The 15312-nt window shown below is 44.0% G+C and overlaps 1 protein-coding gene across 4 annotated transcripts in view; it reads left to right on the forward strand.

The window, feature by feature from the left end:
* PPFIBP2 (PPFIA binding protein 2) overlaps nt 1-15312 on the forward strand; it is a 169750-nt gene that overhangs the window by 114993 nt on the left and 39445 nt on the right. For all 4 annotated transcript variants that reach the window (XM_055143370.1, XM_055143371.1, XM_055143372.1 and 1 more), the window contains one exon: nt 3674-3805. In XM_055143370.1, coding sequence (XP_054999345.1) covers nt 3674-3805 — 132 coding nt within the window. The remainder of the gene's footprint in view (nt 1-3673; nt 3806-15312) is intronic.

Genomic DNA, 15312 nt, shown 5'->3' on the forward strand with positions numbered 1-15312 from the left:
AATGCCCACTTGGACTGTTAGTGTGACCAATCGGAAGAACACTGGCATAGCCAATTGGAATGGCTATTGGAATTTTACTGTGACCAATTTGAATATTATCCTCATCATCTGGAACATAGGTGTGACCAATTACAATCTGGCAACTAAAATAGCACAATTTTGGCAATGAAGGGAGTAGACTCTTGGCTTCAAAAGAGAGATTTTCTGAGGCTTTTGTGACTCCCATTAAAAGCAGCAGTACCTTAAATCTTAGTGAGTAGACAAACTGCAGGAGTATTGGCATATTCACCTACTCAGGATTTGTGTTTTTTAACTGTCATATTGTTTGCCTTGGCACCTGGTAGATATTTAGAACCATTTGTTGAATAAATGCTTAAAGTCGCACAGGAGAATATTTTCTCAGTATCCAGTGCTCCAAAGCATTGTTATCATCTCCTAAGCCCAGGTAAAGAATTGCTACTTTCCCCCTTCGCATTGATGGTTAGGAGACTCAAGTACACATTCTCGCCTGTCTTAGCTGTGTACAGAACTTTATGGCCTGGCTTTCATGCTAATGATAACACAAGTTTCAACTTCTAAACTGTCTCAATTTTTTATGACTGATTGTTATTTTTGTGTATGTGTGGTGCCAGGGAATGAACCTTGGCTTGCACACATGTGAGGAATGCACTCTATCACTGAGCTACATTCTTGGCCCCTGTGATTTAAAAACAAAATTTTAATTGAATTACTGTGAGATACAGTTACAAACTTGTTCATAATTTGGTTTCAGTCATGCAGTGTCCCAACACCCGCCTTTTTGCCAGTGTATGTTTCTGTTAGGAAAAAGGGAAGTCATGAAATTTTGCTTATATATGGATGGACATGGAGATGATCATGCTGAATGAAAGATGCAGAAAGAGAGGGACAAACATAGAATGTTCGCACTCATTTGTGGGATATGATTTGCTTTCTAATTAGAATGTCTTAAAAAAGCAAGGGCTTGGAGAGATAGTATAGCAGGTACTATCTTGCCTTGCACATGGCCAAACCTAAGTTCAGTCCCCTGCATCCCAAATTGTCCCCTAAGCACCTTCAGAAGTAATTCCTGAGTGCAGCGGTGCAGAGTCAGGAGTTAATCTGAGCATCACCAGGTCTGGCCCCCAAACCAAAAACATTAAAAAATAAAAAAACTGCTTCACATCAGTTTTGGGAACAAAGAAGGTGATTGAAAGGGTGAAGACATATCCTTGGAACAGGGGATAAAAGCAGAAAAAGAGGAGGAATAAGGAAAGATAGAGATTTTAAAGACTCTCAGGAAATGTACACCTAAATATTCACCCAAAGAAAAGCTCTTTATGGTCTTTTATGGACTGTACAACCTTAGTACCAGGTCCTAGTAGAGAGTACATGTGCTCTCTCTCTCTCTCTCTCTCTCTCTCTCTCTCTCTCTCTCTCTCTCTCTCTCTCTCTCTCTCTCTCTCTCTCTCTCTCTCTCTCTCTCTCTCTCTCTCTCTCTCTCTCTCTCTCTCTCTCTCTCTCTCTCTCTTTGTGTGTTTTGGACCACACCTGGTAGAGCCCAGGTCTTACTCCTGGCTCTGTGCTCAGGGCTTACTCCTCACAGTATTTGGGGTACCATATACAATGCCTGGGATGGGAACAGGGTCAGCTATGTGCAAGGCAAGCTCCTTAATCCTTTTTCTTTCTGGCCCTAACTCAAGAAAATCTTGAGTGACTTTTTCCTAAGTGTAGTAAATGTTGATTTTTTTTTCTGTCCCAGTATGTACTCTACCCACGCACTTCCGCCCCATCTGCCCCCTAATATTCTTGGACTTCTTCTGCTTGGGAAAGAATATTTATACATGAGATAAAAATGAATTTTGAAGTCAAACAGACCTTGGTTTAAAAAATAACTGCTGTTGATTGGCAAATACCCTTGGCTAATAGAGGATAGTCTCTGGGCTGTTTCCTCATCTGTCATATCAGGATAATAGTATTTATTTAACTGGGAGGAATTATGGAGAGGATGTTTGTAAAGTTTCCAGCTGTGCCTGACACAGAGGAGATACCTGATCAATCTCTGCTCTTCCCCCTTACATGGACACACTGACACACCTCGTTCCTCATGACCAGGAAGCCCAGAGTTCTCTCACAGCAGTGCTGTGTCCTCGGTCCTGTAATCCAGCTTCTAATCTGATGGCTCAGGTAGAGCTGGCTCCTCCACTCAGTGTTTATTTTGCTGAACTGTTTGGCTTATAGATAACCATTCCTTCATATAGACGGGTGGGCAGTTGCTAGCTTGACTTTCTAAGGTACTAAAGGTCTATGGTGGCCTAGGGAACCACACACACACACACACACGTATGTATATATATGTATACATATGTGTATATGTACATATATGTATGTGTGTGTATACAGACACACACATTCACACCAAGGTGAATTGTCTGCATTGTGTATTATGTGGTTTGTTTTATGGCTAAAGATAGTTCAGAATCTGTCCAGCTCTTCATTAGTGCAGCTAATCATTCAAAATGTTGAGATGACCAGCCTTGTACTAGGGGATTGAGGCGCCCATGACAATGCAAAATATTCAGCACATAGCAGATTATTATGTCTTTCCACCTGCTATTTTGACCCATAGTTCTCCTAGTTGCCATGTTATATTCCTCTTTTCTATCATGTACCTGGATTTGGGGCCTCAGGGAATATTTCCTTGAAAAAATGTGTTACCTCCTCTAAACTTTGAGAAATTGGGAAATGTTCTTGGTGGTCCCCCTATTACCAAGATCTTTCATAATTTCTAGTAGTTCCTAGTACTTCTGAACAGGCATTTTGTGTATCACCTTTGTTTTTGTTTAATTATGCTTCCTTATTAAGTTTAGATATGAATGGTAGGTTATCTATAATTGCTCTGTTGATAATAGAACTATTTCCTTGCTCTGTTCTCATTTATATAGGAAAAAATCAGTCTTATTACCTACATCCCTTATTGTTATTTTGTACCATCTAAGAAAAATCCACCTTACATAAAAGATTCTAATATAATGATCCAACAAATACTCACTGAAGACTTTATTTCCTGGCCCCCTTCTAGGCTCATTCTTCTAGGTCTTGTGATGTGTTGAAGATAGGGGCTAAATACTGATTTTACTCCGTGGCGTATTCAAAATGTCAAAAACAGTAACAAGTCTCATGATGGAGACGTTACTGGTGCCCGCTCGAGCAAATCGATGAACAACGGGACAACAGTGCTACTGTGCTACTCAGGAAGTGACACAGAAATCTTGGTTTAAAAAAATATATATGTTAATAGAATATTTGTTTTAGTCTTAGGACCTGGTGTTTTGCCTTAAAAGTAGAGAAGATTTAATTTGAGAGTATCCATTCATTTTTCTCTACTTGGAAGTAATGAATAATGGTTTTTGTGGGTCAACCCTGCTTTGTTTTTGTGAACTGTAGCTCACATTGTCTTTCAGAACACAGTGGGTTTTGGCAGGGGCTGTATTCTCCCCAAATGACTCAGTCTGAGCTGAGACCTCTCTCCAAGAGACCTGTGGCTCATGCGACTGATTCAACTTTGCACTGTTTAACACAAAACGTGGAGATTGCCTCATGTGCCATGGGTAGAGCTAGAGTTATCCTTGTTGCTGTGGAGGTTTGTGATTTTAAAATCTGTCTTTGTTCTCAGGAGCTGCTAAGTCGCACATCACTCGAGACCCAGAAGCTAGATCTGATGACTGAAGTGTCTGAACTGAAGCTCAAGTTGGTCGGCATGGAGAAGGAGCAAAAAGAGCAGGAAGAGAAACAGAGAAAAGCAGAGGTAAGTGAATGTGCTACGCCAAGTTCCAGGGGACCCAGATAATCCAAACTCAGAACAGGGGAAGGGAAGCTATCTTAATGTGGATTTAGGCCATCTGCTCAACCTCAAGCCTTGGCAGACTCTGGCACCAGAAACATCTAGGCACTAAAGATGGAATGATCTGTTAATACTATGTTATCAGGTTTTGCTGTGGCTGCATATTTCAGCAGTGCCCAAACCACCCAGTTTTGGCTCTATGGCTTTCTCCTCCCTCAGTCTGCTGACAAGGATTGAAAGGGGAGATAGTTGTGGGGGGTGGCTAGAAGGATCAGACAAAACATGGAAGAACACAAGCCTTCTGTGAAAGCCAAGATAATGACCTTGTACTGGGATGAGGTCAGCTTCCCAGGAGACTACCATCATCTCTATCAGCAAAGAGAATGAATATATTCTTGGATGTGCATCTATTAACTAAAGGGGGTAATCCTTAGATTGTCATCTTTATTGTTTAATCCTGATGTGTGATGGGGTGAGCCCATGTGCAAAACTTTGCTTAGGGAATATTTTCCTATGTTTCTCCTAAGATGCATATGCTGTTGAGTTGACTCCTTTATTGGGATGAATGTTTAGAGGAACTTAGGCTCAGAGCTCCTTCATCTGAGAGAGGATAGCCTGTTTCAACGTTAGATAACCATTTTTTTCTGTGCTGCTACCTACATACAGGCAATGATGTAAGATGTGGAGAGATAGGTTTTGGGTAGACTGGATGCCATTATTTCTCTAACCGCTTCATAATGTATGAACTTTAACTTAGCCACTTGAGCTATGTGAATCTTGGTTTCTTTATCTGTAAAAGGAGTAACTATGTGGTGAAACCCAAATAAAATCCTGCAGTTTACATCCCTAGCATTCTGTAAGTTTATTTGACTTGTCATCTTGTTCTCCATTTAGCATCTCCCAAATCTAAAAATGGTTGTCTATTAAGTACTGATGTTATTGTGCATTGAGACCTGTTATCTCTTTGTTTGCTTGTTTGCTGGATAAATACTGGTGGTCAAGACAACTGAGGAGTACTCCTTGAGTTGTTTTTGAAAACAGGCTCGTTAGTAAGAAGGGTAGTTGCCAAAAGAAGATACCTCCATGAAGCCGAGGACAGAATTTTCTAATGATTGAGAATGCACAAGCTCGTGAATCACATTTCCTGACTGTGGTCCAAGCTCAGCTGCTCAGTAGCTTTGTGATTTTTTTGGGCAAGTAATTAAACCTCCCAAACCATTGTTCCGTCTTCAATAAATTCAATAAATTCTACATCCTATTCCCTGGGTTGTTCTGAGAAAATAATGAGATAATGTACATGCAGTTTTTAGCATAGTGCCAGACACATACTAGTAACTAGTGTCTATCAGTCATTTACTGATGATGTTAAACATACTGAAAATGAAAATATAAACGTAGATGCATAATTTGCATACTGCAAAGGTCATACAGGCTGAAACATTATTTGAGTATCAATTGAATACAGTCTGCCTCTTAAATGCTCAGAGCAAAGGAATTAAGTTTTAAAATTAAGAGACACTTTACCCAGGTTTCAAGACATGTAATTCCATGCACACACATTAGGGCTTTAGGGTGGAATTCTTAATTGTTTTATTGTTTTTGTTACTGTGCAAGACTTTCTTTTTTTAAAAAAATGTTGAGGGCAGTGTTTCGGGTCACACTTAGTTGTACTCTGGGCTTACTCCTATTGGGGTTCAATAGGGGTTCAGGGGACCTTACCTGCTGTTCTATCTCTCCAGCCCAGAAGGCAGGATTTAAAGAAACTGTGGAAGGCTTAAAGGGAGAGACTCAAAGGCAAAATATATATATGTATATATATATTTATATATATATTTAACGATGGAGGGTTATTGAATCACAGAACTTGTAGACTCCAGGATTTAAGAACTTTAGTATTAGAGCTGTTGAGACAATACAAAGGTTAAAGTCCTTGCCTAGCATGCAGCAACAGCTGTGCCATGGTTCGAATCCTGGCACAGGACTTGCCTCTCCAAACACTATCAGGAGTGGCCCCTGAGCACAGAGCCAGAAGTCTCTGAACATCACCTGGTGTGACAAAAAACAAACAAAAAATAATAAACAAAAAAGTCCTGTGTCATACCATCCAAGTAGGGCTTGTATTTTGCAGATCTCAAACTATCCTTAGAATTTAGCCTTGCTGAGTCACTTGGTTCTGCTTTAGCTTTATTCATAGGACGGCCTGCCCCACGTGGTAACAAAGATGACCATCAACGGCTCTAGATCCTACCAGACTAGCAATTTCTGCAAAGACAGAGATTCTCTTTCTGTCTCTTACTGTATCTCCTGGAACCGATCTGAGTCACATGCCTGGCTCTGACCCACAATCACTGTAGGGAGCAACCCCCCTCCCTGCCCCTCCCGCCCACCCCCATCCTTGCATTGGGTGGGGGAAAGGGAGGGGTCTGGTCTAGCAACTGTGCCGTTTTTATCAAGTTGTAGCACTCGGTTCCTTTCTCAGGAAGGGAGGAGGGAGAGCTCTCATTTCTGGGCTAGGAGAGTAAGACAGTCCTTTGACTCTTTGCTCCATTTCTTTCTATCTGAAATACTACTTTTCAATCTGTGCTTATTTTTGTTTTCCAGTAAGCTATTATTCACCTATGAGACAACAGAGACCCTGAGCTTTTGACTTCAGTCCCACCAGATAACAGCCTCTCCCAGTTGCTAGTACAAATATTAGGTTTCCACGTGGAGGGAAGATTTAAGCTGTTCACGCTGTGATAATTAGTCACATGATTTGAAACAAATTTTTCATTCTTGTAATTGAAGATAATTGTGGCTGATCTGCCCAAATCTCCACAACTGTTTGTAACTGTCTGGAGTACCAGAGGCTTTTAAAGCCATGCATGGGGCTGCAGAAGATGCTTAGTCTGAGCCAATGTCATGTGCATGGAGAGGTTTATTCTGAGTGAGCTAAGGTCACCAGAGGTTGCCTGAGAAAAGAGAATGTTGGCACTCTCTTGCCCCATAGCTGTTCCAGTGGATTTATTTGGTCCAAGGGCTTGCGGTTTGGAAAAGGCAGGTAAGATGGTTCCATGCAGTTCAGGCTTTATTCTCAAATTCTGCTTTCAGTTCGAATGAAAACAAGAAAACATCATTAATGAAAGTATTGCAGAATTCTATTTAGGCTTTTAAGTATTGTTTATTTGGTTTGGTGTGGAGCCACGTCCAGCAGTGGCCATCTCCTGGCTCTGTGCTCAGGGGTCACTCCTAGTAATGGAGTACTAGAGATCGAACTAAAGTCATGGCCTTAATCCCTGCACTGTCTTTCTGTGCCCCGTTCAGTTTTTCTGTTCTGGTTTGGTTTGGTTTTGAAGCCTCCTCAGTGGTGTTGGAGGCCGCTTGAATTACACTGCTCTCGCTCTGAGGCTCGATGGTGCTGGGATCAAGCCCAGGGCCCGGCGCATGCCAGGTGTGTGTGCGGCAACTCTTTGAGCCCTTTGTCTGATTCTTCGTGTTCCTGCACCAATCAGTGTTCCACTGTGTCATGGTCCTGCCTTCAGGAGCCTCTCTATAGAGCCTGAGCATCAGGTCCGGGTTCCTAATTCATCAAGAGGCAGCCTTGCATTGGCAGCCCAAGGTCACGTGGACCAAGATCCATCCTCCTCATCACTTTCCCATTCACCACAGCTCTTGGTCATTCCAGGAGATGCAAGGTTTTATCCCTTGAGTGCAGTCCTGAGAAGCAGGGCTGCTGAAGAATGACTGACAGATGGAGAGTAAACAGTAAAAAATGGGGAGCAAACTCTAAAATTAAGAGGAGGGAACCATTAAAAAAAAAAACTGAGATCCAGAGGCTAAGGAAAATTTTCTCTGGTGAATGTTTCAAAAGAAATGTTCCTCAGAGCTTTTCTTGGAGAAAGAACTCTGGGTTCCCTAAGCCCGGAAGATGGATCTATTTGTGGGACTTGCAGCCTATAAAAAGGTGGCGTGACCCTGGTCGACTCCAGCACCCCAGTTCTGAGCTGCACAGTACCAGATGCAATGGATGAGTATTTGGGGATTGGCCTGCGGGTCCCCTCACCCTCACTAAAAATTAAAAGGGGCGGAGTGAGGGTGGTGGTGGTGAGGATCTAGCTCCTAGATCCAGCCTGTGCTAGAAAGGTAAAGTTGGTCCAGTTGATCAGGGATAAACATAAGCTTAAAGCCAGAAGTATATTTAAGGTCTCCAGAGAGAAAATAGTTTTTCTTAATAGTGCCAGTGGTAGTTGTCACTTGACTCCTGTGTGGGTAGAACCTCCGAGGGGTAAGGTTCTGATTTCTGAGCTGGAGCTTCAGCACGGTGGAATTGGGAGATTGAAACAGGGTCTGCACATGCAAGGCAAATATTCTCCTTGCGATACTATCACTCCAGCCCTTGGAGTTTCATTTAACAACATTTTAGGGGCTGGAGCAATAGCACAGTGGGTAGGGCATCTGCCTTGCACGCAGCCAACCCAGGTTTGATTCTCAGCATCCCATATGGTCCCCCAAGCACCGCTGGGAGTGATTCCTGAGTGCATGAGCCAGGAGTAACCCCTGTGCATCTCTGGGTGTGACCCAAAAAGAAAAAAAACCCGACATTATAGCACTGTCACCCCGTTGTTCATTGATTTGCTCGAGTGGGCACCAGTAACGTCTCCATTGTGAGATTTGTTGTTACTGTTTTTGGCATATCAAATACACCACAGGTAACTTGCCAGGCTCTGTCATGCAGGCAGGATACTCTTGGTAGTTTGCTGGGCTCTCCGAGAGGGATGGAGGAATCAAAGCCCGGTCAGCTGCGTGCAAGGCAAAGCCCTACCCGCTGTGCTATCTCTCCAGTCCTGAACATCTTAATTTTTAAAAATTGTATTAATTAATGATTTTTAGAGTATATCTGTCAGTGTCGCAAGACTTAGTTCTGGTCCTATGTTCAGGGATCACTCCTGGTGGTGCTTGCGTTTCCATATAAGGTATCAGGAACCAAACCCAGGTCAGCCATGTGCATAGCATGCACCTTATCTGCTATATGTGTCTCTGGATCCCCAACTACTGTTATTTTTAAAACTCCATCTACATGTAAGTTTGCATATTATCCTACTATATTATTTTACTTTATTTAAGTAACCTGTTCCCTTCTGGTAGACATTTTCCACAAGCATTTACTATTACAAAGGAAGCTGCTGTGCGTTTCTTTTATATATGTGTGAGGATATTGAAGTTGAATTGATGGGTTCAGATTTTGACATATTTCCAAATTGTCCCATAAAAAGCAGAGGTAGTATTCTCACCAGAAATATATAAGCATGCTAGAATAGTCTTAAAATAAGAAGGTCATGAAAATTGTGGGGAAGAAAATTGCGAACTTAGTTCATAAAATTGTGTAAAAGAAGTTCAGTGGGATGAACTTCAGCCAGGATGGGATGAAAAGACTCCCATGATTATGGGAGGGACCCAGTGGCATCTCAGAGAAAAGAACCATAAAGAACCTTCGATGGTTGATGATGCAAGAACAGCAAACAAACCAGTCAATATTACAACACAGAATGGCAAGTGGAACCTGCTAAATGCCTCCTAGGTTTCAAAATGTGGAACTCCAAAATTGAACACAGCTCTTATTTTATTTTCTGTTTTTGGTCTTCCATCATTGCACTTTATTTTCAAAATTGTAAGATGTGTATTTTTAAATTATCAAGGTAAGACGGCTAAAATAGTGTTGATGTTTATGTTTTTACTGTACCCAGCAACTGTACTTTCAGCACTATCACCAAGTGCCAATCCCTACACTATTATTCCTGTGTTGCTTCTTTAAAAAGTCTTTTCTAAAAGAGAGAACCAGTCTGTTAAATAAAGACACGGGGAGCTGGAGAATAGCACAGCAGGCATAGCACTGCTTTGTACAGCACTTGCCTTGCACACAGCCAACCAAGATTCAACGTGTGGCACCTCATAAAGCCCCTGAGAAATGCCAGGCATAATTTCTGAACACAGAGCCAGGAGTGACCCCTGAGCTTCAGCAGATGACCCAACACCAGAAACAAAGGGAACAAAAAAGACATGGAGAGTGGGGGCTGGAGCGATAGTGTAGCAGGTAGGGTGTTTGCCCTGCACATGACCAACTCGGGTTAGATTCCCAGCATCCCATATGGTTCCCTGAGCACCACCAGGAGTAATTCCTGAGTGCAGAGCCAGGAGTAACCCCTGTGCATTGCCGGGTGTGCCCCCCCCCAAAAAAAAAGAAAAGACATGGAGAAGGGTTAACTACAGGAGGGTTAAAATGCTTGCTTTGCACACAACCGATCCTGGGTTTACCTTTCAGCACTGCATATGGTCCCCTGAGCACTTCTAGGAGTGATTCCTGAGCACAGTCAGAATAAGCCCGAAGCACCATCAGGTATGGCCCCAAATCAGGGGGAAGATAAGGAGAAAACACAAGAACTTGGGGAATAGCTCAGCAGTTGCAGCGAACGTGCTTTGCAGCCTGGAGGCCTGGGCTCAACACGGGCCCTGTGCATGGCCAGGTATAGCCCAGAAAACAAAAACAGAAGCAACAAGAGAGGAGATGGATTAGCTCTGAACAGAAAGAACCAGAAGAGGCAGCTGAAATGCCAAACTTAAGGATTGACATGTTGGAGAATAACACATGGGGAAGAGAATTAAAGGAGAATGTCCCAGAAGTTTGGGGTCACACCCTCTGCTCCGACTGAGTAGAGAAGGGAAATGAATGTGCTCTTGCTACAGATCCCCAGGCTGCCTGTGGTAACCGAAGGAAGCAGCAGAAAGAGCAGGCATGTGACTAGCTCCTAAGAATCCATAGTGAAGTATTAGAAAATGTGTTTTTGTTTCTACTTCCCTCTCAAGAGTATTGAGCTACATAGAAAGTGATATAGCTTCATGGGGTTGGAGTGATAGTACAGTGGGTAGGGTACTTGCCTGGCATGTAGCCGACCTGGATTCAATCCCCCCCACACCCTATATGGTCCCCCAAGCACTGCCAGGAATAATTCCTGAAAGCAGAGCCAGGAGTAACTTACCTCTGAGCATCGTTGGATGTGGGCCCCACAAAAAAACAAAGGAAAAAAAAGAAATAATATAGATCCAACTATAGCAATTTCACAAATAACAGAAAAGAAAGAAAATGCTCAAAGGTATGTGGAGAAAAACCAGTTTTCAAAGGGGCTTATACAAAAACTAAAAAGGACAGATAAAAGTGCCACTTGTATCAATGACTTCAGGAAGGGCAAACCCCAAACAATGACAATGATGATAGCAATAGATTAAAAAAAATTAAATGTACTTATTTTTGTTTGCAGTTTATACTTGGCTGTGCTTAAGGACCACTCCTGATGAGGCTTGGAAGACTAAATGCAGTGCTTAGAATTAAAACTGCGTAAGAGTTTAATTAAGACTGCATAAATCAGTTGCATAAGAGGCAAGAGTCCTACCCATTGTCCTATATCTCTCACCTGGACCTAACAACGTTATGTTCAGGGCCAGAGAGATAGTTCAGCCAGTAGGGCACTTACATTGCATGCAGCCAACATGGGTTTGATCCTTAGCAACCCATATGGTTCCCCGAGCACTGCCAGGAGTAATTTCTGAGTGCAGAGCCAGGAATAAGCCCTTAGTATTGCCAGGTGTGGCCAAAAATAAAAACAAAACAAGAAAAATGTTATGTTCTCAGTAAAAAGACCAAAGAAAGAGTGGACTCTGTTCCACTGATACCTCAGAGATGCAGGGAATTTTGGATGGCAGCTCCCAAGCTGCTCACGCTAATCCTAAGGAAGGAGGGAAATTGAGTGAGTTACTGAAACACTAGAAGTGAGTCATTTATTTGCAAGATGACAGAGAAAATTGGGTGGATTTTTAAACAACTTGATCAGGGTTTGGCTTCAACCAATGCTGGGTTTGAGCACCTAGAAGACAAATTAGGAATTAATGTCTATTGAGAAATAATTAGTTGAGATTGACCTATGGGTTTGGTGGGGACGCAGCACGGAGTGGTGGGGCCTGGGAAACCTGCATGGGGAGAAGCAGTGTGCAGTGTTTGGCTGGGTTAGTCTATTTTCCTCCAGGGGAGATGGTGTGGTGTGGGCTCATCTGGCAGTGCTCAGGGCTTATACTTGTCTCTATGCTCAGGGTTCACTCCAGTCAGGGCTCAAGGGAGATCAAACCAGGATTGATTGCATACAAGCCGACCTGGATTCAATTCCCCACACCCTTCACTGCTATATTATCTCTCTGGGTTAATCATGAGGCCAAGATTAAGGAATATGGGGTGAGTGCCAAAGTAGGCATGTTGGTGCCCAGATGATAAGGACTGGTACCTAAACGTTGTTATCTCTAAGTAGGATGTTTTTTCCCCTTTTTTTCCCTTTTCTGGAATAAGGTCGCAGTAGTTTTCCTGTAGCCCTTCTGCCTATTTCTTTTTTCAAGTACTACCATTATTTGGATGCAGCTGTTGAAGGCCATCACCAGTTGCAACTGGTGATGTTAGGGAGCCAGAGAAACACTAAATGAGTCCTTTAACATTCATAAAGACCTACACAGAGTGGACTTGGCCAAAACAGAGTAATAGTAGAGCCAGAAGGAGGCAGACAGTGCAAGTTGCTGGTGGTAGGAAGGAGTTAATCTCTTTCAGGGAGTAGCTCGAAGAAGGAGCCTGTAGCTTTGTGTGGGAGGAGGCCACCATGGAGCAGTGGATGGGGTGAGATCAGCAGGTGTAGACTCTTCACTTGGGAGGTTTCAGAGTAAATGAAACCGATGGAAGAGGGAAGCAAGGGATGATGGAGTTTTGGGAATGTGTGCAGGAGAGAGAAGAGCAGGCCAAAGCCAAGTGTGTCAGTGGGTGAGGAGAGATGGTGCAGATTCTGGAGAGAGACAGTTTGGGTGTTCTCTCTTGCTCTTGGTTTCTCCGATACATTTGGTACAAATCAATAGTTGGGGACAAAAAGCACCACCCGGGAGCCTAGAGGCAATTTTCAGCCCACTAGACTGGCAGTTGAATGCCTGTGGCTAAGGATGCAATGCTAATTGACCTCTGTGGTTCTAGGGATTTGGGGGCTGCCTCAATGATGCTGGGGACCCTCCAGGACTATACCTAGTGATGTTTAGGGGACCTTGTGGTACCAGAAATTGAACCCAGGTCAAGCACATGCCAAACATGTGTCCTAACTGCTGTACTATCTCCCAGCCCCTGTTTTCCTTTTATTCTCATTAAACCCTTGAGATAGCACAGCGGGTAGGACGTTTGCCTTGCAGGCGGCCAACCCAGGTTCAGTTCTTCCGCCCCTCTTGGAGAACCCGGCAAGCTACCGAGAGTATCTCACCTGCAGGGCAGAGCCTGGCAAGCTCCCTGTGGCGTATTCGATATGCCAAAAACAGTAACAACAAGTCTCACAATGGAGACGTTACTGCTGCCCACTTGAGCAAACATATGAGCAATTGGATGGCAGTGATACAGTGAACCCTCTGCCTGGGTGAGGAGGCTGCTGATTCAACCTCCTCTTATTCGTTTCATTTTCTCAGTCTTCATGATTTTCCTAGTCCTGGGAACAGTCTCCTCTCCTTCCTCCTTCATGCTCTCTGCACACAAAGAACCCGTACCTAGACTTTGTCCTGTTCCCCACCACTACCCTAAACATAGGTTTGGGGAGCTACCTACTAAATGATGAAAGGCTCCAAAGACCTTGACCCTTCTCAGAAGACAGAGTTGAATAAACTGAAGGTGGATAGTGCTTTTCCCAGTTATCACTTCCCAGGGCAGCCGAGTTCAAGGGCAGTCAGAGTGAAGTGCTGGCAGCTAAGGGCACTCAGGAAGGACTGGCTCTTGCATGTTCATCAGGCATCAGAGCTGAGCCAGCGAGGGGTCGTATATGTGTTGTCAAAGTGAGCAGACCAGTGAGGGGTTCAGAACAGTGTTACATGGAGCAAAGGCTACATCAGGATCACTGTTTGTACCAGGACTGCAGATGAGAACCCACAGGCCCACACATGGTCCTGGCCTGGTCTTGTCCTGGACAAGAGTCCCAAGGCTTCTCTTCTGCTAGATGACACTGTCATTCTTGGGGGTGGGCCTTATTTTTGGCATGTCTGTGTTGTTCCAATGGTACCATTGGATAAGGAGTTCCAAACCAGAAGCCAATGTTAGATGCCAAGGTGGACTGGGAAAGGCTAAAGCCAGTGTGGGGAGTATTCAACCTATGGACCATATAAAGGCTGCAAAATCATGGGATCATGTACCAGGCCCTGATACATGACAGGACACACATGTGTGCTTCTTCTTGTCATCTGCTCATGGCACATCAGCCTATAGTATGTTCTGTGAATGATGTTATAAATATCCAAATGGTCCTTGGCAGGAAAAATATTTCCCTAGTCCTGGGAACAGTTTCATTGGTCTCCTCTCCTTCCTACCTCATGCCCTCTGCATGAAAAAATCCCTTATTTACGCTCTGTTCTGTTGCTTTAACTCCCCATCACTACCCCATCGACAGTGTATTGTCTCCCCAGCATCTTGGGTTTCTCACATCCATGACTAACCAGGCCCATGACTTGGTCTCCTTTGCTCCCAGGCCTGGGTAAGTGTTCTAGAATGTGCCCACTTGGCATCACAAGCTGTATCCCTGCCCTTTCTGTTTTCCTGGGCAGAATTAGTCACTCCCTGACTTTCTGAAGGCCCTGGGATTTTCTTGGCCCCAATATTTAGACTTGTTTGTGATCATTTTTCTATTTCTGTGGTTCTCTCCCTACTCCCATGTGAGCCTTCTTGGTCCTGTGGCCTTGGTCCTCTTGGCGTGTCCTGAAATGCCTCTGGAGTAGATAAAATAGAGCCTGGTGAAGCTACCAGTGAAGGGGGTTCAGAATTAAATAGGTTAGAATGCAAAGGTTCAGTTACTTCTCAGCATTGATATCAAAGGCCAGAATGTTCCAGAAGCTACAGTGTAGACAGGTTTGGAGTGGGAAGTGAAAGAGTCGGCTTTGATATTGGTATATCTAAGTGCGGGTGGGTCTGGTGTCCTGCACGCCTGTTCACAGTGTTGATGTACAGGGTGGGGCTGGAGAGAGGGGCATGCAGAGTATGGGCACATGGATCAGGAGACGTGTCGGCACGCACACCCTCGTCTGCTGTTGCAGGGCTCTGTGCCTCAGGTGTTGACATGCCAGGGTGGTGCATCGATAAGTCACAGAGTTGCTTCAGGGGATGGTTCAGCCTGTAAGACAGGCCCACAAACAGGGTAGGACTCTGGAAAAGTGTCACATCCTTTGGATCCTTTGACAAAGTGCCTGCCAGTGCCCCCAGGGGGCCCACCTTTGCCCTCCTCCTTTCTCTGGGTGGCTGTGTCCAGGGGTTCTGGGCCCAAGCACCTACTGATCCTGCACGCTGTTTCTCTCCTTTCTCTCCTTCCCGCAGTCGGTTCTGAACGTGATCAGTGAGCTGCAGGAGCAGATGTGTAGGCTGCAGCTGGACATCCACAGACAGATTCAAGAGC

The sequence above is a fragment of the Sorex araneus genome, chromosome 6, assembly GCF_027595985.1.
Source record: "Sorex araneus isolate mSorAra2 chromosome 6, mSorAra2.pri, whole genome shotgun sequence".
In the NCBI taxonomy this organism is placed as follows: Eukaryota; Metazoa; Chordata; class Mammalia; order Eulipotyphla; family Soricidae; genus Sorex; species Sorex araneus.